Here is a 21650-nt window from a genome sequence, read left to right as displayed (position 1 = left end):
TTTATCTCTACTTGGTTTAAGTAGAAATCTTAACTAAAACAGTACCTTTTGTCTTTATCATTAGAATTTTCCTAATCCCAGCCTGTAATCAAAGCTCTTGATAGAGAGGCAGGAAAATCAGGAGTTCAAAGTCATCATCTGTTTCAAAATAATTTCAGGCCAGCTCTGCTACAAGAGACCCTGTAAAAATAAATAAAGAGACTAAAACAAAATAATTTCCCCAATCTTGAGTAGGGGTCAAACCCTCATAAAACCTTTTGAGTTAACTGTTAACCAAACTATTATAAGAGAACTCAGCTTGAAAGAGCCAATTGGCCTGAAGTTCTTTGTCATTAAAAAAAATGATACTGATTTCTTAGGGAATTTACTTGGTGTTTTTCTTTCAAATATGAGAAAAGTGGAAAGTTAAAGGAAAGCAAATTTAAGTTTTATATTTTATTCAATAGTTAAAAGTTTAAGTCACTAGAAATCAAGAAACACTATGGTTTAATTCTTTTAAAATTTAATTTTATTTTGAATTAAAATTAATTCATGAAGTTTATTATTTAATAAAAAGACTTGCAAAAAATTAAACATCTACACCCCAAGTTAACCAGACCCAAAGTCTATGCAGGTCAATGAACTTCTGTTCATTTAGGTGATGGGCATGAGTTGTGAAAGAGCTCCTAAAGCAGATTGTTATTCAAGTTTCAGTTCTGTCACAGATTTTTCATTTTTGGTGGTAGGTAAGTGCCTAAAATAGATTTGACAGTGAAGAAGTAGAATTCTATTTGAAGCTCCATGGCATCAGAATGGCTATTTTATAGATTAAAAAAAATTAAGTGGCTAACTTGTAAGATAGCAGGTATTCAAAAACCTTTTATAATTATTTGCATCCCAAGTATATTGAGATCAGAGAAAAGATTATACTCATGTTTAATGTTAAAATACTGGTTTTGTATTTATGTTTGGAGGATTTTCAAACAGCTTATATTTCTTTCACAATATAATAGTGTTAGATAAAAAGTATATGTACTGAAAAAAAATCACAAAATACAAACAAAAGGCTCTGCTTATTTAATCCTTTCTCATTGATGTTTTATTTATTTGACAAGAAAATGATCTTGAATATAGTATTTAAAATTTCTACACTTAGAAATCCTCACTTTAAATTTATTATAGTTTTATTGAGTTGTGGAACAGATGTTCAGATATTTGCAAATGCAACACACTTTCACAGAAATAATAAATCTAGACAGTCTATGACATAGTTGTTTTTGAGAAAGCCAGCTACCAAGAACCCAAAAGACATGGTTCAAAAAACAGAAAACCCCTCTGAATCTTTACTGGCTGAAATCTCCAGTTGGCTCATGAATCCAACTTATGTAATGAATCACCATGATACACTAAGGAATGTTCTAGCATATTTATAAATATTCTATTCTATTCTATTCTTTCCTGTTGTATGTCAATCATCTACATAATCAATGCCAAGAATTTCCTCAGATAAGAGGAAAACTCTGAGATGATGCTTAGGTTATAATGGCCAGTACTGGAAATGGGAATGGGTAATTTCTTGTACACTATAATTAATCTCTTTCTATCCTTTCCATTGCCCATCTTTATTCCAGTCCCATGAGAGTTCTCTAAAATGTTTTCTTTTGATTATTTCATTTTATGGTAGAATGTGAGTTCTCTAAATGAAAATTTATATAATTTTACAGACAAGAACCTCAGAATTAAGAATTACAGAGAATATTAATAGTTAATATTAATTAATTAATAGAGTGCTGGTTGTTATGTGGTGGAATATTACCCAATATCAGTATGCTGTTATTATATATCTTCAGTACCACATGGGGTATCATGACTCAAAGCTTTATATGAATGTGTACATATAAAAAGAACCTCATTTTCCCAAGACTATCATGCATCCACTCCCCTTTAAGTGAACACTCTCCCAGAAGACACCACTACTAAGGAAGAAAATTTTCCATGGAAATAAGATGTCCCTCATGTTCCATACTAAAATTAATCATTTTCCCCTACATAGATGCTTGTATCATTTGAAGTCTCTGAACCAGAACCCACTAAGTCGTCAGGGGCCTTTTAGAAATCTTAAAGCATATCTCTTTACCTTATATTCTGTTTTATTAGGTAAACACAAACACATTAGGATGATTTACAAGTTAATCAGGGAAGAGCTTCCATTCCCCCCTCCCCCATTCCCCCACCCCTGCCTCCGATGGTAGATGGTATTAGGAGGATATCAAGATTGGGAGATAAGTATTGCTTCAGGCAGGTTGATCTGGAGCTAGGACAAGACCCAGTCTAACATGATGGTGTTTTTGTGGTAACCCAGGGTATTTCCAGTTCTTAAACAGGACCATTTTAAACTAAGAGTTTTGAATTTATTTTATGAAGCTGACTAATGTTAGTCCATTTGTTCTCAATATAGGATTTCATAAATTAAGAATGCATGAAAACTTTCCCAGTGAATTTTTCTGAATTGTTCAATTGACAGCATTTTCATGGAACATGTGGCTAATGTCCCATTAAACAAGCTGTTCTGATCGGTATTGCTAAAAAATGCCTACAACTCTCCCATCTCCCTTTTCTTTTTATTATAGTCCCTCTTATACTCCCCTATTCACACAGTATCAGTTATTTTCTGAAGGTTCAAATAACATAATGTTACTTCTGTACCCAAAGGCTTTCTGTGGCATTACAGAAAGGTCAGCAGCTCTCTGCCATCCACAGGGGCCTTCATTGCAGGCCCACTTACTTCAAAGTGTAATCTCATCCTGTAATCATCAGAATTAGTAGGCTCTAGACATGCCAATCTTTCTCTTCTGTCCCCTATATAATCTATCCTCCTACCTTTCTATCTAGTATTTATCTATCTATCTATCTATCTATCTATCTATCTATATATCTATCTATCTATTCTTGATTAAATATATTTTCATTTATAAAGCCAAGAGATGTGCTACAGAACAGAAACATTAGTCATTTTTGCTCACAACTTTATTACTGTTAGAAGGAATTGTGTCTAGCTAGCACATTGAAAATAAGAAATAAACTAAAGTCACACACATAGCAAATGCTTCTTTGGTGATACAATCTTATTTAAAAATCATTTCAACAATGATTCATTTATTATTTCATTATTCATAACATGAAAAATATATGTAGAAAGATGCAAGCAAGGTACCTAAAATCACATAGCTTTTACTAAGAGAGAATCAGAGTTAAAATATGAGCACTTAAACTCTCAGTCCGATGCATGGTATACTTACTTTACTTTATTGCTTTTCTCTTTTATATATCTGGCACTAATAATACGTTTGAAATATCACTTCAGAGCCTCTAGTATTTCAATACTTTCCATATGGTCTCAATATTGTAGGAAACTCTTAAGTCAAAGAGATTTGTTGTCTGATTGTTAGAAGATAATGCACTTTTCATGTATGTTTAAACACAGCATGGAAAGATGAATTTGTTTAAAGACTGATTTTAAAATATGAATTTATTACTTTGTTTTATTATTATGTTCTCCAAAACTGTAGTAAAATTCATCATTGTGATCCCATTTTATATGAAGCAATCACATATTTTTCCTTGAGTCATGAATATATGAAGACTTTTACACTTAAAGGATCCATTGAGTTTCAATTACATTGACTGTTGCAAGTCTAATGTGAAGCAAACACCTTTGGGGAAATTATTTGAATATTTAGATATTTGAACAGTTCTTCCATTCAAGTTATTTTAACTGATTAATATTTTTCAGCCAATTCCCTCATTAAATGAGGGACTTGGGTATATTTGATTTTTGCTAGGTAATACATATGTTTACTTATGGGGAATGGCCTAGGCCTGGCCCAGGATGATGTGGTAGACTTTGGGGAGCCTCTTTTGAGGGCCTTACCCTGCCTGGGGAGTGGAGGGGGCATGGCTAGGGGCAGGTGGGATGTTGGGGGAGAGGGGCAGGAGAGGGAGAAGGGATTGACATCTGGAGCAAGCTTGTTCCTAATTTGAACTAATAAAATAAAAATAATAATAAAAAATTCCTCCAAAAATACATATGTTTACTTAAGTTTCTTTTAAGTGTCCTGATTCCTGATGATAGCTCTCAAGAATAAGATATTGAGACATAAAGTGTCTTGGCTTTTTGTCATGTGATCTCTAGAAAAATGTAATAAAATGTTAGTGTGTTATTAAATCAGTAAATTCTGGGATTACTGAATATGATTTAATATTAATTTTTCTTAATTTAGATAGATAATACATGATAGATAAATAACAGATAATAGATGATAAATAATTGATAGGTAGATGTATGATAGATAAATTGATAGATATAGATAGATGATAGATAAATGTTAGATATACAGATGATAGATAAATGATAGATAGATGATAGGTAGATGATAGATAACTGGTAGAAAGAGGATAGATAAATGATAGATAGATAGATGGATAGATAGATAGATAGATAGATAGATAGATAGATAGATAGATAGATGATAGGTAGATGGCAGATAGATGTTACTTGGGAGTCTCTTTAAGGAGAAGGACCTGGGAGGAATATATTTTCCAATCACATGAGCAAAATAAAGTTCCTTAGCCATGTTTCAAGATCTCAATCAGAGCACTGAGAGATAAGGATTTTTCCATTTACGCTTGGTCCTGAGCCTAAAGATGCCTTAATGTCAAGTCACTACTTATAGGTAACTAACCATGCCACTGAGTTTTGCTGAGATTCATTTGCAGACATGCTTTCTCCTGAGACTCTGTGCTTGAGATTATGAAGAAGTGTGACTGACAGTTCTTAGGGCATTTTCACTATCTGTGACAGGTCTGTTTTGGTCAAAGACCTGGCCCTTTACTCTGAATTCATGCTGGGCGGAAAGAAATATGGTGTAAGGAAAGCCGATGAATTGAATGAAGTGACTATTTAAAGGTTGGCATTTGGTATCTTCATATCTTTTTGAGATTTCTAAACTTGTTAACAGTAGATTGTAGCACAAAATATCATCGTCTGTATTGGCCTCACACTCAGCATGGCGATGTTGTGTGATTCTGAGAGGATCCCCAAAGATCGTTGGCAAACACACAGGTCAATAAGGCTGACTATATTACTTGAAATGTAGTGTCTTATAGTCACTTAGAGGTAAAAAGCAGAGAAAGTATTCATTTCCCTGTTGTAATTGCTCCATGATACTCAAGAACTGAGTGGCAGGCTGTTTCACTTAGTGCTTCTTCCCTCTCTTATGATATCACTCATCCTTCCATATAGTAGTTACTCATTTCTGCATTTCCTCATAGGCATGCTTCAGGTTTGCAAATTCTCTCCCTTCCCTTCCCTTCCCTTCCCTTCCCTTCCCTTCCCTTCCCTTCCCTTCCCTTCCCTTCCCTTCCTTCCCTTCCCTTCCCTTCCCTTCCCTTCCCTTCCCTTCCCCTCCCTTCCCCTTCTCTTCTACTCTCTTTATTCATCTCCTCTCTATCTATCTCTCTGTCCACCTTTCCCTCTTCTCCATTTAGAGGATAAAAGAAAATGTCAGAGACTAACAGAAACTCTGAGAGGTTAACTATGATTAAAAAATATAGCCAGGAAGTCATTTCAGACTCTTGATACAGGGACTTGAGGTCAGATTTCTTGTTTTGGAATATAGCGAAAGTGAGTGCTAGCAAATCTCAGAGGCAAGTGACTGTTAAATAATAAAGTGAAGTATCTGAAGGTTACGAACTGATATGATGAATAAGTCTCACGCAGGCCTAGCATGGATAAAAGATGATAAAATTTTTAAATGTAGGTATAAGTTTTTAAAAGTAAAACATTTTATAATGTAGTTATAGTCATTCATGTAAATTGCTTTCCATTTTATCTAAGCTTCACATGGCACAGGTACAATTATGCGTGGCAATAAATGACCTAAACTAAACCATGTTTCATGTTTTACTCATTTGGCACAAATGGTCTTAAAGATTTTAGGCTGAGCAAGGTATTCCATCATAGGGATTTTGTTTAAAAAAGCCAGTTCATTCACCCAGGATAATTCCTGGTCCCACTGCCAGCTCACACCCCCCAAGCAGATCAAGCCATATAACAGTCACTTACATTCAGAGAGCCTAGTTAGGTCCCATGCAGGTTCCCCAGGTATCAGTCCAGAGTCCTTTAGCTTCCACTAGCTCTGGTCAGCTTGGTCAACCTCTATACAAGAGGTAAGGGCTTGGTCTGCCTCAATTTGGTATGACAGACTTTGTTGACTCCCCAAGGGAGGCCCTAAACCCTCTGAGGAGTAGATTGGGGGTGGGTGAGGGAGGCAGGAAAAGGGAAAGGAGGGGCAATTGGGGTTGGTATTTAAATAAAATTAATAACTAACTAACTAAATAGATTTTAGACCTTCAAAATTGTTGATTGTGTAGCTGGTCATCTATTAACCATGAATCTTAAATCAACAGAGAGAAAATGGTACCTATATTCTGTAAATTTTCATCTAACTTCTTCAGGCCACTTCATCATAAATGATGATACAAATTGATTGATGTTAAAGAATATTCTAGTCTGGTTTCCTCAAACTAGCTACCTTGTGGAATTTCCATAATTGAAACTTAGTTTTCTTCATATACAAGAAACAGACAACAGTGGCATATATTTTTAAGAAAATGTCCCAGGTTGGCAGATGGATACCAAAGTGCAGACAGATTATTCACCAGTCCCTAAACCAACATGCATCTCAAGAATGAAAAGTAAAATTCCAAAACAGACATAACTTTGACACTGCATGCTACTAGGTTACATAAGATATTGACTATAGATCATATGTTTAATAGTCACCATACAATAAAACTTGAACCTTGGAAATAATATGAAGTCAACTCAGTTAATAAAAACCAAATATACAATAGGAATATCAGATCATATGATAAAGAATTATTAGAAAACAAATCTAATTAGAAATTCTTCCTATTTCACAGTTAAGTAGGGCTTAACAGCACTAAATTGAATTATAAGTAATAAAAAATAATTTCAATAAGAGGCATACTTGGTAGGAAATAATTTAGAGTGTAAATTTTCCTAAGGCTCTAATATGTATCTTTCTTTGTACCTTTTCATGGTACGATATGTCTATTTCATTGTATCAAATAAAATCTAGGTTTGATACAGAAGAATTAAAAAAGACACCATATAATATAATAAGCTCTAGCTTTTGTAAATATGTGTTATTGAATTTCCCTTTGTTATTGTTAATTGAAAATGGTCACAACTTTATAATAAAATGTGACTAACTGAAGGAATCTTAGGATGAGCAGAACACACACACATGAAAATATTGTAGTGAAACCCATGATATAATTTTTGTTATCATATAAAATAATGAGGTATTTTAAATCAGAAAAACAAATATAGTTAAAAATATATGGGTGAAAAAGTCTTTGACAGAGGTACATATGAGGGTGGATGATAGAAGATGCAGAGCCAAGAATTTAAGAGGAGAATGGGTAGCATTGCTGAGTACCTTCACCTCTTCAGCTACAGCCCGGTAAGGCTGAGGTTAGATGTGAGACCTAAACACAACTTTATGCTTGTTTTATTTTTTTGTTTGTTTTTTGTTACACGCTATGAAAAAATTAAAACGGCTTAAAGGGTAAACCAGAGATAAGTCCCAGATGAAGAATTTTATTGGGTTGCTTTAATATCAAGGAAATATTTCACCCAGACAAGAAAAAGTGAAATGGTTGTCTCAAACAATATTTCCTCCTCTTCTTGTTGTTGATTGAGACTAACCTCTTGGCAATGAATTTATTCTCACATTCTGACTATCCACAAGTGAATAGCTGGAGGAGACAGGCTAGCTCTTGATACTCAAAACATTTTAGTGTTGCAGAAATAGGGTGGTATTTTCAATGTCCTATGTTGAGATAGAAATGGAAGTACATATGATATGAACAGTTACAAGACTGGACTGTCATTTTTCAGAAAGCATCTGAAAATTATATAGCCCTCTTTCACATTCTCACTCCTCAACAAATTGTTTCTTTTCAGCCAGCAATATTTTCCTGTTTCTTGGTTAACAACTATTTCTTCGAAAAGATCTGTGTTGAGTTGTCACAAACTGCAATAAATATAGTTTATTGGTTTATTTATAGGCCATCAGAGGCCACTATAATAAAATTACACTCAATGTGAACACAACCTACTAAATTAACTTTTTCCATGCCACAATATGTTGTTCTCATCATCAAAACTAAAAATGCCTCCATCAGTTGTCATGTTTTTCCCAGGGAGTAATTTGGATAATTCAGTTATGATTTAGTAACAGAAAGCAATCATTTGTAAACCATACACTGATACTTTAAAGAGTCCATAAAGCCTACTAAGCTCTCCTTCCTACTTCCCAAGGGTAGACAATGTACTTTAAAGGTCTGTCTAACTACGTGAAAATATTTTAACTTCAGATGTATTGCTATGCTAACATATTTCTTATTTTAATGTGAAGTGGTTCAGTATCACTTAGACAAGTGCGTCTGCTCTTCAAAAATTCATTAAGAAGCAGTTGAGATCTCCTGAAATTGAGCTTCCCAAGGTGGCATATTTAGGATCTTTTTTCTATTGAAAATATTAACTGTGAAATTTCATGTGTGAGCAGTCAATTATCAGAACTACACAGTGGACAACTTTTAGCAATGGCTAATCAAAGTCAGTAAATTTCCCATTTGCATGTGGGTATGTGATAGTGAGCTCTATTTGGGGCTGTTGATAAACACTCACTGGCACAATTTCTTGCTTCATCAGAGCGTGTAACTGAAGTGAAGACTGACATCTTTGTCACCAGTTTTGGACCTGTTTCGGACCATGACATGGTAAGTGACACTATGTATTTGATTTTGGGGGGATTTGTTAAGGTTTTCAAAATTAAAATATAATTGCACCATTTCCCCTTCCCTTAGCTCCCTTTTAAGTAGCCTGTCCCTTCATGTCTGTATGTGAAATCATGGTCTCCTTTTCTTTTGTTGTTATAAATGCCTAACATACAGTGCTCATCACATTTAGTGTTCCTTGTGCTTGTGTAATTTCAGGGCTGACCACTTGGAGATAACCTATTAGGGGACTCATTCCTAGGGAAGACTAATTCTCTACCTCTCAGCCTTCTTTAGTTGCCTGTAGTTCTTTGTCTTTTGGTGAATTCCTCTTTCATGTTAGCAAGATTACTGGTGTTGTACTTCCATTCTCATCTAGGAAGATGCATTGTTGTATCATGAGTGAAACTAACCTGACATTTCTAGTATTGTCATTTCTAGAACTTTTAAATTTTATGTCTTAAAAGAAAAGTATAGACTATTTAAGGAACTACTTGAAAAGCCTTAGTTGGTTATAATTTGTGCCTTTGTGTGCATTATAACAAATACATGTGTATATACTGATAATATATATTTTATAACATAACACATGCACACACACACACACACACACACACTGTTTCTGTGTTTGTCAGCCAACCACTACAATGTTCCCCTTTTCATCCCTTAAATGATTGCTCTAATTAGCTTCTGTCCATAGGACTCATGATACCTCACTTCAATTGTGAGACCATGGTGATTCAGGGATGTCAAGCTTTCAGATCAGCAGTGTTATTCCAAAGAAAGTAACCATTTGTACTACCATGTCTGAATCCTTTTGGGCTATATATGGAAAATGAGTATAGAAGATGAGAGAATACTTGACCTTAATTAGAAGAAAAGAATACTTGAGAGGGGGAAAAACAGGACAGAGAATATTCTTTGTTGCAAAATGTGCATCAAATTATTTCCAAAATTGGAACTGTGTGTGTGTCCGTCCTTCCTTTTTCTGAGAAACATCTTTGAAAATTCAAGAGTTTTATCGATATAACCAAGCCATTATTAAGAGGCCATGAAAACATAATACTATGACTATTTCAAATATATATTATTAGTTTTTGATGTTCTTTATTAGTACTTAATGCAAATTTCTTAGTAACTCAGTGAGAACTCAAATAAAGTTACTGTTTTTTTCCTGGTTTAAAAGAATTTTCAAACTGTTCTTATTGGTTTCCATATGATACATACTTAATCTTGGCATTCCCTCTCACTAGTTCACAGGATTAACTACGTGCATATTGTCATTGTGCAAGTACTGATTATTATAAAATGATACAGCCTGTGTGTTCTCAAGTCTGGGTCTAGGAGTAAATATGGCTGAGTTAAAGTCTCTCCACCACCCACAGTCTGCCATTGAAAGACAATATAAAATCACATTCATATGAAACATAATATTAAGTATTCAGATCAAAAAGTTAAAAACCAAAGGTTCAAAATTTCTAAGATGTCTGTGTTACTATAGAAACCCATTTGTGTAAAATTACACATGATTTAAATCATTCTCTCTCTCTCTCTCTCTCTCTCTCTCTCTCTCTCTCTCTCTCTGTGTGTGTGTGTGTGTGTGTGTGTGTGTGTGTGTGTGTGTGTGTCTCCTTTCAAGGACATTTCTCATTGCTACATTCATCTAAACCCTATATTTCCAAAGGGGACCAAATAGAGAAAGAAAAGCTTACCATTTATCATTGACACAATACTAAATACTCTTCCTATTTGTGTTTCAATCATATTCTTTGACATAAAATTCAACACTGCCCAGATACATGAAAGAGGGCCTAAGCTATCCCCCAAATGATGTGACAGACTTTGATGATTCCCCTGTGGAAGGCCTCACCATCCTTCTGGAGTGGGTGGGTGGGTTGGAAGGATCGTGGTGGGCATAGGAGGATAGGAGGACAAGGGAATGGGGGACTGATCTGTAAAATAAGATTGTTTCTATAATAAAAGAAAAAATCAACACTGTTTTTGACTGCTTGCATAGTATTGCTTTGGTGAAGTTTTATTGCAAATTAATGTCTGATTTTCTCAAAGTGATGTCAAAAGTTGCAAAGACAAATATGTCTTAGAGATGTCACAGTGTGAGTGCATTGATAGTTTAAAGGGAGTAAGAAAATACTAGTTGCTTCATGGCAGAGCTAGAAGCCCAGTTCCTTTTTAAAAAAATAATTTTTGTGGGCCAATGTAAACTAAACTCTCCTCCTTGAGTTCTGAATATTTTGATAAGAAAGATAGTGGAGTAAAGGACATGGGATTAGAATACATTTTTTATATTTACTTTTATACAATAATTCTGCCTTTGTCTCTTCCATCTTGCAGAGTGCCTCATGGTGTTAAAGGACAGTGCCCAAAGGAAGCCAAATGTGAATAAAAAATATTTTCCCTTACAGTATTTAGTAAGCTTTAATTATTTTTTATTTTAAACTATATTTGTATTCATTCTTTTAAGAATTTCATGCATATATACAATGAGCTTTTATCAAATCTGCCGCTGTCCTAGTCTCTCCCCTTTAACTACTAGCACAGCCACCAAGAGAGTATTTTGAATCCACTGAGTACTATTTGTACTGCCAATATTTATGGTTGTAGGGCCATCCACTAGAGGATAGGCAGCCAAACAGGGATCAAATTCCAAATGAAAACTGATTTTCCATTCCTCCCAGCAGTCACTGGTTGCCAATAGCTTCTAAGCTAGGGCTTGGGCTTCATGAGGTCCTCCTCCATTCCTGGTGGATGTTGACAGCCTTGACTAGGTTTTTTAGTCATTACTTAGCTTAACAGAAATTCAAAGGACCAAGAAGGTTGTGCTTTTGGCTAAGAATAAAGGTACACAATAGGATTATTTTTACTTGTCAGTATCCCTATAGCAGTCAAAATTGTATTCCACATACAAATTTCAGATTTAAAAAATTGGAAAAGAAAAACAGAGGGTGAACAGAGCTGATCTTTCTCATTGCCTATAGTTTCTGAAACAGAATTCAAGTTGTTTTATGAAATGAACAAATTAGGCTTCACAATGATTTTTAAAGTGGGTCCTGGAACTTATACCATATCTTTTGCTATGGAAGATTATTTAAATTGCATTATGAGAGATTAAGTATTAAAGCAAGTTTTATTTAGAGGAGGTCAAAGTTCAAAGACAGAATGATAAGATTGCTTTTTAAAAACAAGAAAAGCTTTGTCCATTTTTAAGCAGGAACTAACAAAATACCTAATTAATAATGACCATATTTGAACTTGTCTTCACTTTATGTTTTCAAGATTCTAGTACATTTTAAATGTTATTCTATCTATTCCTCATTTCAAACCTTTCAGCTCAATAATATTCTTATCTGCATACTCTCAGGAAAGGAAAGTGACCCATGAGCTAAGGGTACCATTTGAAACTTGAGCAGTCCATCCCTGAAGACTGCTTAACTCCCAAGGCATCAAACTTCATCTAGAATAAAAAACAAAATGAGGTCAACTTAAGCTTATTTTAAAAACCATTAATTGGCCATCAAACAGTACATTCCCAGGGCACTAGACTCTGACAGAAATATCCTGGCTGTAGAATCACATAGCCTTGTTTTCTGTGGTGCTTAAATGTATTAAGCCAAGGCACACACAGATGTCAATAGATGACATGAACCGGACCACTTCAATATGACATTTATTTATTATTCAATATGACGTTTTGTCCTAGATCTTGAAAATAAGTCTCGTATTCTCCTAGGGCCTACTCTGTAGAGCAGAGAAACTTGAGAAGAATTTTCTCTTGTGAGGTGGGAGCTGTAATTCTGAAATGAATAAATCCTTCAGAAAAATCTTTGCATTTATTCAGTCTTTTCTACTGGGTCCCATCTTTTGTATTCTATTTTTGTTTTTGGTTATGACTGCTTTCTCACCTTCTTCAAGTTCCTATTCTGTAAGTTTTCCAAAGTCACCTTTCCCACACACCATTTTTTGATCCCACGCTATAAAGAATTCCAGTTTAAAAATTGTATTGATAAAATTGGAAGACAAGTAATAGGTCTGACTTTATCCCCATAGTCACTAATGCTATGGATCTTTTCTAAACCTTGTTTTAGCTTCATGAAAAGGGAAACATAACTCCTATTGACCTAAATGGCCATACTTGATAAACAAATTGTGGTCATGGGGGCTAGATCTTGCTGTATGAGGTCATCCTGGAAATTGCCTACTCCTACCAAGTCAAACTTCTGAAAAGATTCATGAACACATGGGGCAAAGAGTGTTTCTATTTGTGGTTAGATGGAAGGTGGTCAGAGGCAACTGCTTTTATTTAGGTTTTATTTCTGCTCTATCAGAGAAAAGGAGGGAATAAATTTACTCTCAGTGTTCTACCCGTGTGTGTGTGTGTGTGTGTGTGTGTGTGTGTGTGTGTGTGTGTGTGTGTGGCGTGTGTGCATATTACATTTGAGTGAGAATTGTCTCAAACAAAACTGGGGAAAGGGAGCTTCAGTGTTAATCTTTAGCACCTTATAAATAAATCTGATTGGAAATATAATAAAAAATAAGTGTTAGTACATGGGCAATTTTGACACAATTTTTGGAGACATTGCTTTTGGGCATTGTCTCACTGAAATTTTAAACTCAATCTATTTTAAGTTTAATTTACATTTAACACTTACTATGCTTCCAAAAACTAACCAAACAAACAAACAAACAAAGTCTTCCTTAGAGATAGCAAATGGATAATCAAGTGGTTTGACTCTTGGGAACATGATTTGTTTAAGCATGCTTGGGTTCTTGATTTACCTGTAGACATTCTGTATAGTATGAAGCAGTCTAAAGTCTTTCAGTTGTATGGAGAACAGTTGGCTGTAGCTAGATAAGATAAGGAAGAATAGAAAGGGCATCAGATATCATATCTCTGTCTCAGAAGCCTGTCTGTTATCCAGACAAAGAGACATGTGCACAAGAAGACTAGATATAGAATGAGTGATAAGCACTGTTTTGTCTAATATTGCCTCATCATCTAATACAGAATCCCTATCCTTTGTGAGTTCTTCTAATAACACTCAAGGCTTAATAAATTCTCCCTATGAGTTTAATGGATGCTTAACAAATATTTGTTGTGAATAAATCCCTATCATGTATCCAATGACTTCCATCAGACACAGAAAAGCCTAACAACAAACACTGTGACTTGTCTGGCCTGTATCAACAGAATAGCATCATTTTGCTCACTTCCTTCTTTATATATCAGTCACCAATTAGCCACATGGTACATTATAAGGCATCCACTAATGATGTAACTTCATGGACCAGTGATGGCTGAGCAACATCAAACTTCTGCCAGAGGGTAAACATTCATTCAGACTTCACTTCCTATCGTTTAAAACCTAAGAAGGAGACAGGTAGTTAAAACCATGTACAAAATACCTTAAGATAGAGATTATTTCTTTTGTATGTCCTAAGGAAGGCATGTATAGAATTTAAAAGCAGCTGCTTTCAGAGGCATCAGGCTTCACAGGATTAGGGAAACGTGGCATAATGTTTTCCAGTTAGTGCCTCCCCCTTTTCTGGTTTTGAGTATGCTAAGATTAATGGAGAATGTGGTAATCTTTATTTCAAACCATTGAGTTCTAAATTTAGTGCCAATGTAGCAAGTACTGCAAGGAAGATGAACACTATCCTTTTCAATTTCAGGAGCTGGTAAGTCACATTGCTTGTTTTTAGATGAGCAGATGTTCGTCTCTGGGTAATGCCATAAGGGATGCTCTGCTTATTCAAATAAATAGATTCCCTGGCTGTGAATGATGATGAGGTTCACACATCTCTCATGTGATATACACACACATTCGATCACTAACATATACACCTCCACACTTTGCGTTCTTCTGTCTTTCCTCTCTTTGGAAAAAAAAGTCAAAATTAACAGTGGAAATTGATTAGCTTTTTCCACATTTTTATAGTCTTGTTCACTATGTGGGAAAACTGGAAAGCTTCATGCATTATTATCGAATAAACAATAAACAAAAAGTCATTTCCTTAGCCAAATGATTTTTGCATCTACATCAACACCATGATTGGCTTGAGTTTGATTATGAGGAAATACCCAGGGGCCTGTAAAATACTATGTTTTGTTATTACTGCTGATATTTTTTTAATTTAAATATTCTCCTTTACAGATATCCTGCTTATGAGTTTATTTTTAATCTGTTATTTATTTTTTATATTACTGCTGTTGACAAACAGATCTCTGTTTTACTTTCATGTATTAAGGAGAAAATTGAGAACAATTTTACCATAAGTTTTGCATATTTGTGAGTGCGTGTGTGTGTTTGTGTGTGTGTGTGTGTAGGCACATGCACAAATATATATGTGTTAAAATTATTACAAAAGCCATCAGTGATTCCTCTAACACTAAAATGTAAGTGCCACCATACGTTTGCTTCTGAGAATGTCACCTAAGCCACAATGACCTTCAAAATCTTATTTGTATGGCAATGTAAAACACTGTGAACTCTTCTCTTTTCCAAAATTACCAGGAATATACAATAGATGTGTTTTTCCGTCAAAGCTGGAAGGATGAAAGATTAAAATTCAAAGGGCCCATGACAGTTCTTCGGTTAAACAACCTCATGGCCAGTAAAATCTGGACTCCAGATACGTTTTTCCACAATGGAAAGAAGTCTGTGGCCCACAATATGACCATGCCTAACAAACTCCTGCGCATCACAGAAGATGGCACATTGTTGTACACCATGAGGTAAGGACAACCTCGATTCCTGAAGGAAACTGTCGGGACTTCTTGTTCTGCTACAAGAAGTAAATCATCAGGGTGACAGGCCATGATTGGTCTTTGGGTTTTCAGTCTTTTAAGCATTAAGTTTATTCTGCTAAGCAATCATAATGCTGTGAAATATCATGAAATCATGCAATGTTAAATAAAACGTGAATGAAGTCTAGTCTATATTAGCTGCAGAGGCTGTAGTTCCAAACTGTTTTAATTCAACAAGAGAACCTTTTAATCCCTGATATGAATATTTCCTTGCATTCTGATAAGGTCTAGTCAAATTTCTAAAATCTATCTAATGGTAGATATTCAAAAATATTTCTACAGAAAAGGAAGACAAAATGAAAAGCATGATTATACAAAGTTCTTTTAAAAATTCACGATTTCTCAAATAGTGTTCTTAGCTAGAGTCGGTTAATTTGGCTTAGTCTGAAGACTGTATCTGTATGTGTGTATGATATAAAAATGACTGAAATCACTGAAAAGCATGTCATAAGTATACAATGTCTTAGACATAGAATAAAGAAGGCATGAAACATAAAAACAAAAATAATAAATAATTTTTATGAAAAGACATTTTTACATACTTTTTTTTTTTTTGGTTTTTTGAGACAGGGTTTCTTTGTCGCTTTGGAGGCTGTCCTGAAACTAGCTCTTGTAGACCAGGCTGGTCTGGAACTCACAGAGATCCGCCTGCCTCTGCCTCCCGAGTGCTGGGATTAAAGGTGTGCACCACCAACGCCCAGCTCATTTTCACATACTTTTAACTTCGAAACATTCAATGGTCAATGATATATTTTTTGATTTTTTTAATGAAAAAGATTCCCTTTTGTTCAAATGAAAGCTGGTTACCCAGTATGACTATTTATTTGAATGCTCAGTGTTTCCTATATTTGGTCACTTCTTTCATTAAAATTTGGCAATCTGTCTTCTGTCCCTAAACTCGCAGTACCTATGCCCAACCATTTCATTAAACTGAGATATGTAATCTAACAATGCCTATTCCTAATTTCATCTAGCAAATGCAAAATTCTTTCTCTACTCACAAATAATTGAGAACAAAGTTTTGCTTCTTATGTAAAATTCTGGCTTTCCATATAAAGAACCTGAGAAAAGCAAGCAAGCTCTACAATTTCCAACCCATGTTTTCTTTTACTGCTTTTGCAACTAAATGCAAACACACATTAGCAGGGCTGGCTAGCTCATCTGTAGAAGAATGAAAAACTAATAAAAATATCTAATTGTCTGAAGCCTTCTGAAGAAGTCAGTGAGAGCTTCCTTCAATTTTCATTAAAATATGTAGATTTACACATGGAACACATGCATTTGCAATTTCTTTCACATGTGGAATCCTTCTTGACATCCTACCTTTATGAATTTTCCATTCTTGTCAAGTGTTTCTATATCCAGGGAGAGCTATGACTTAGTGTGTGCTACTTCTTAATATCCCTCTCATTTTAAATTACACTGCATATTTGTAAGCTGCTGCAGCTTCAACTGTGCTAATCATATTATTATCAGAACTGGAGAGATCTCCTTGTATGGAACAAAAGGGAAAGAATTCACAACTACCACAACCTAAGCACCTGTTTCAAGTTAAAGTATTAAAAAATGAGGGTTTTTTTGTTTGTTTTTTTAAAAAAGGGAGAAAACTAGATGAAGGCACTAGTTGGTGTTTTTGTTTGTTTTGTTTTATTTATTCCTGGAGAAGTCTTGCTGGACAATTGTAACTCAACCTTTACTTTATATATGAGTCTGAGAAATGGAACAATAGAAAAGCCTTCTTTCCACTCCAAACCATGGAAGCAATATGTAGAGAGACATTCACATTCCACTAGGAAAAGTGGATGGATGAAAGAATAATGAGGATCCACTGAGAAGACAACATAGAACTTCATGCCAAGTCCTGAGTTCAGGATCTTTTTTTAAGGTGAAGATACAGGCAAAGATGAGGAAAATGGGCATCTTATATGATACATTTCTTCATATGATCTCAAAGGGGCATCCAATGTTGGGGTGCACTTCTGGGACCCAGAAGCCAGCTGTCAGGGGATGCCTCATGATGCCATCTTTATGGAGATTACATCTTTGTTATAGAAGAAGAGGAAGAAAAAGAAGATAAAGGAGAAGAACAGGAAGAAAAAGAAGAGGAACAACAAGAAAAAGTCTCAACTTTGTACTTTGTATTTAGCATTGGATTAGAGTGACAGTATGTCTTTGGCAGATGTTGCCAGAATATGTAGGTTTTCAAAAGCAAATATTCAGGTGAAAAGGACAGAAAATAATAGTTTAAAAAACGTTGTAGAAATTGAACCCATCTAGTCAAAATACAATATGACTTAAGGAATATGGGGAAACATATCAAGGGAAAGGAAAATAGAGGACTGGAAGGCATAGCTAGACTATGGCAGCATCCAAGCAGGACCCAAGAATAGTACAAATTAAAATTTGCTTTGGTTACAGACAGGCAACTCTCCTCCCCCTAAAAGTCCACTTGTGTTTCAACATAAACCAAATGTTTATTCCTTTCATGTGTAATTATGTGCAGATCCTAAATGGTTTAGGATTAATGTTTTCTGGGAGATGTAAAATTCTTTATTGACAAGTGACACATTTCATTATCTAAATTACTCACCACTTGTTGTGTTAGCAACTTTTTATATAGCTGAATGTAATATAAACATTAGCATGTTTTCTGTAATGTCTTAATCAGTATTAAAAGACCTAAATGTTTTTACTGGCTATAAAGCCATCCTATTTGAACTATTTAATAGAAAGGATAACACAGGACTTGCTAAAAATCTTTAAAAGATTTTGGCTATGTGGTTCATTTGGTGTGAGCACCAGGATACAGACGGTGGAAGGAAAGAACTGACTCCTGGAAGTTGTCTTTGGTTATAAATACCAAGGGATCTTTACATTCATATCCATGCATACACTCAAAACAGATGTTTGTTTTTAAATTTTATGAAGAAAATAAATGCAATTTTCCCACATTTCTATTTACTAATATATTATATATACGTAATATAAATATATTATTATATTTCAATGAATTCATTTTTAGCATTTTTTTAAACATGATTAGAATGTCTGGGCAGTGGTGGCACACACCTTTATACCCTGCACCTGGGAGACAGAGGCATGCAGATCTGTATGAGTTCAAGGCCAGCCTGTGAAGTGACTTCCAGGACAGCCAGGACTACACAGAGAAAGTCTGTCTCAAAATCAAAACAAACAAAATATGAATAGAGTTCACATCCCCAGAACATATGAGACTGATAGGAAATACAGTATAGTCCTGACTCAAGTAAGCAATGAATAAAACTAACTGATGGAAAATCAGTCACACTTCATGAAAATCATCAAGGAGGGGTTTGTACCTTGCATGAACCACAGTCTCATGAAGCCCAGGGACACTTTCTCCTTAACTTGGTCCATTTCTTTCCCATTTGTTGGTGCTGTGTAGGGAAGGGCTCAGAGAATGATTAGGATAGGAGAACTATTTTTGGTATTGCTGCCAATGTCTTCTCAATCAAGGTTCAAGTGGCAATTATGCATGTTCTTTTATAAGTTGTTTTCTATCTTTCATTGACAAATAATAATTACACATATTTAGGACTTACAATATGATTTCAAATTTGGTATACATTGTGTAATAATCAAATCAGGCAAATTACTCTATCCATCATTTGCTTATGCAATTATATATTTGATTATATCTATTTTAATTCTTGGAACAATTCCCATATTCAGATGGATTAGTGGAGTGTTTCTTGTTATAAGAAACACCAGTAATGTTTTCCCCTTCTTCAAAATCCAACCTTGTCAATTTTCACAATGTAAACAAAAAGTTACAGAAAGCAGTCACGGTAGCTTATAAATCATTCTAGATAAGTGGATTATTGGGAATATAGCATAGGTGTATAGTTTATGTCCATCTAATCTGCTTTGTTAATGTGTTTGCTATAGTTAATAATATCCTGCTCTAATTATCAGCAAGCGTATAATCTATAGAGCTTTTGTTTGTATTCTGTTTCCTTAATTAACAAGGCTGACGGTGAGAGCTGAATGCCCAATGCACTTGGAAGACTTCCCTATGGATGCCCATGCCTGCCCGCTAAAATTTGGAAGCTGTAAGTAAATTTACTTCAAATTATGATTATTCTTATATGGGATCTATGAACTTAAGCAAGATGTTTCCAATTAGTTATGGTCTGTTGGAAAGTCACAAATAAATCAAGAACATTCAGACAGCAATATAAGAGTTGCCTACGAGCAGTAGCCTTTATGTGTTGTTTTATTTTTACTTAAAAAAAGACTTTATATTTATTTTTGTGTATGTGTGTGTGCCTATGTGTGCTGGCTAATTTTATGTCAGCTTACACCAAGATACACTTATCTGAAAGGAAGGAACATCAATTGAAAAAAATGCCTCTGTAATATCCAGATTTAAGACATTTTCTTAATTAGTGATTGATGGATGTTGGTGCCATCCCTGCTCTGGTTGTTCTGGATTATATAAGAAAACAGGCTGAGCCAATGTCTGCTGTGGTGATATTTTGTTGTGATCTAACAAATAAAGCTTGCCTGAAGATCAGAGTGCAAAGCTAGCCACAGTCATAGAGGCCAGTTAACTCTTAACTGTGGTGACACACAGTTTTAATCCCAACACTTGTAAGACAGGCAGACGGATCTCTGTGAGTTCAAGGCCACCCTGAGCTACATGAATCTAAAGGAGAAACAGAACTCACACAACAGTGATCTCAGTATTTAGGATCCCATGCCTTTAATCCTAGCACTAGAGAGAAATATAAGGCAGGAAGAGACAGGAGCTGAGTACGTCTGAGGAGCAGTGCAGTTGGGAGCAGTCTGAGGTTAGGTGGCTCCCCCCTTCTGTCTGAGCGTTGGTAGAGGTGAGAACTCTCTAGTGGCTGGCCGCTTTGCTTCTCTGATCTTCAGCTTTAACCACCCCCCCCAAAAAAAAGCAAAAAGAAAACAGGCTGAGCAAGCTGTGGGTAGAAAGCAGTAACCAGCACTCCTCCATGGCCTCTGCTTCAGCTCCTGCCTCCAGGTTCCTGTCCTGTGTGACTTCCCTCAGTGATGGACTGAGGGACACGTAAGCTGAAATAAAACATTTCCTCCCCAGGTTGCTTTGCTCATGGTGTTTCATCACAGCAATAGTATTAACTCTAACAAAGAGACTATTTGAATGTACATCATGCATGTGTGCACGCCTGTGGAGTCCAGGGGAGAACATCAAATCTCCTGGAGTTGTAGTTACACTTGGTCAGGAACTGTCTAACTTGTATGTAGGGAGCCAAACTCAGGCTTCTGAGAAAAGCAGTGCACACTCTTCACTACTGAGATGTCTCTCCAAGTCCCATCTTTTCTTTCTAAAGAAAATAGAAACCAGGATTAAACCATCTAGTAGAAAAACAGCATTTTTGGAAAAGGGGAAAGAATCTTGAATCTCATAGATACATTTCCATCCCAATAAAAAGGGAATTGCCATATTTTCTTTACAATATTCTGACAAGATTTTAAGAAAATATTCATAAGTGGCCAAAGACAATGTGTAGGTGTTTTTTCTTGATAGAGGCATATTAAGGAGATACCTAGAAAATAAATCATTGTCATTATCATCTCTAAATTTTTCAAGGTCAGTATGACCCATGGAATTCTTGAATGTATTTACCCTTTTGTTTCCATTTTATTGTATTATAGACACATCTCCATTGTGTCAACTTTACAGATCTATAATGTTTGAAATAATCAAGGAGTACCTTTGGGGAGAAAAGGGAACTTTAGGATGTATAAGTAGACCTTCTGAGCTTCTCTCTCCTCTTCTATTTCTGACTATAATGCATACATGGAGTGAGGATAATGTATTCCTGGCTTCCTGCAGGGAGGGGTTCAGACAGGGACTGAGTCAATCCTGGTTTACCTAACCAGCTTACTTTTCCCACTAGACAGACAGACTGAGCAACTATTTTGGTAAAATATGATTCATAGAAGAAAAATA

General features: G+C 35.2%; 1 protein-coding gene across 1 annotated transcript in view; it reads left to right on the top strand.

Moving 5' to 3' along the window:
- Positions 1 to 21650, top strand: part of Gabra1 (gamma-aminobutyric acid type A receptor subunit alpha1) — a 48786-nt gene that overhangs the window by 8904 nt on the left and 18232 nt on the right. Inside the window, exons 3-5 of the mRNA XM_035447931.1 lie at positions 8783 to 8850; positions 15378 to 15598; positions 19679 to 19761. Of these exons, the coding sequence (XP_035303822.1) occupies positions 8783 to 8850; positions 15378 to 15598; positions 19679 to 19761 (372 nt within the window). The remainder of the gene's footprint in view (positions 1 to 8782; positions 8851 to 15377; positions 15599 to 19678; positions 19762 to 21650) is intronic.

The sequence above is a fragment of the Cricetulus griseus genome, chromosome 7, assembly GCF_003668045.3.
Source record: "Cricetulus griseus strain 17A/GY chromosome 7, alternate assembly CriGri-PICRH-1.0, whole genome shotgun sequence".
Lineage (NCBI taxonomy): Eukaryota > Metazoa > Chordata > Mammalia > Rodentia > Cricetidae > Cricetulus > Cricetulus griseus.
Note: the sequence above shows the minus strand (reverse complement) of the source record. Positions and strands in the feature narration are given on the sequence as shown.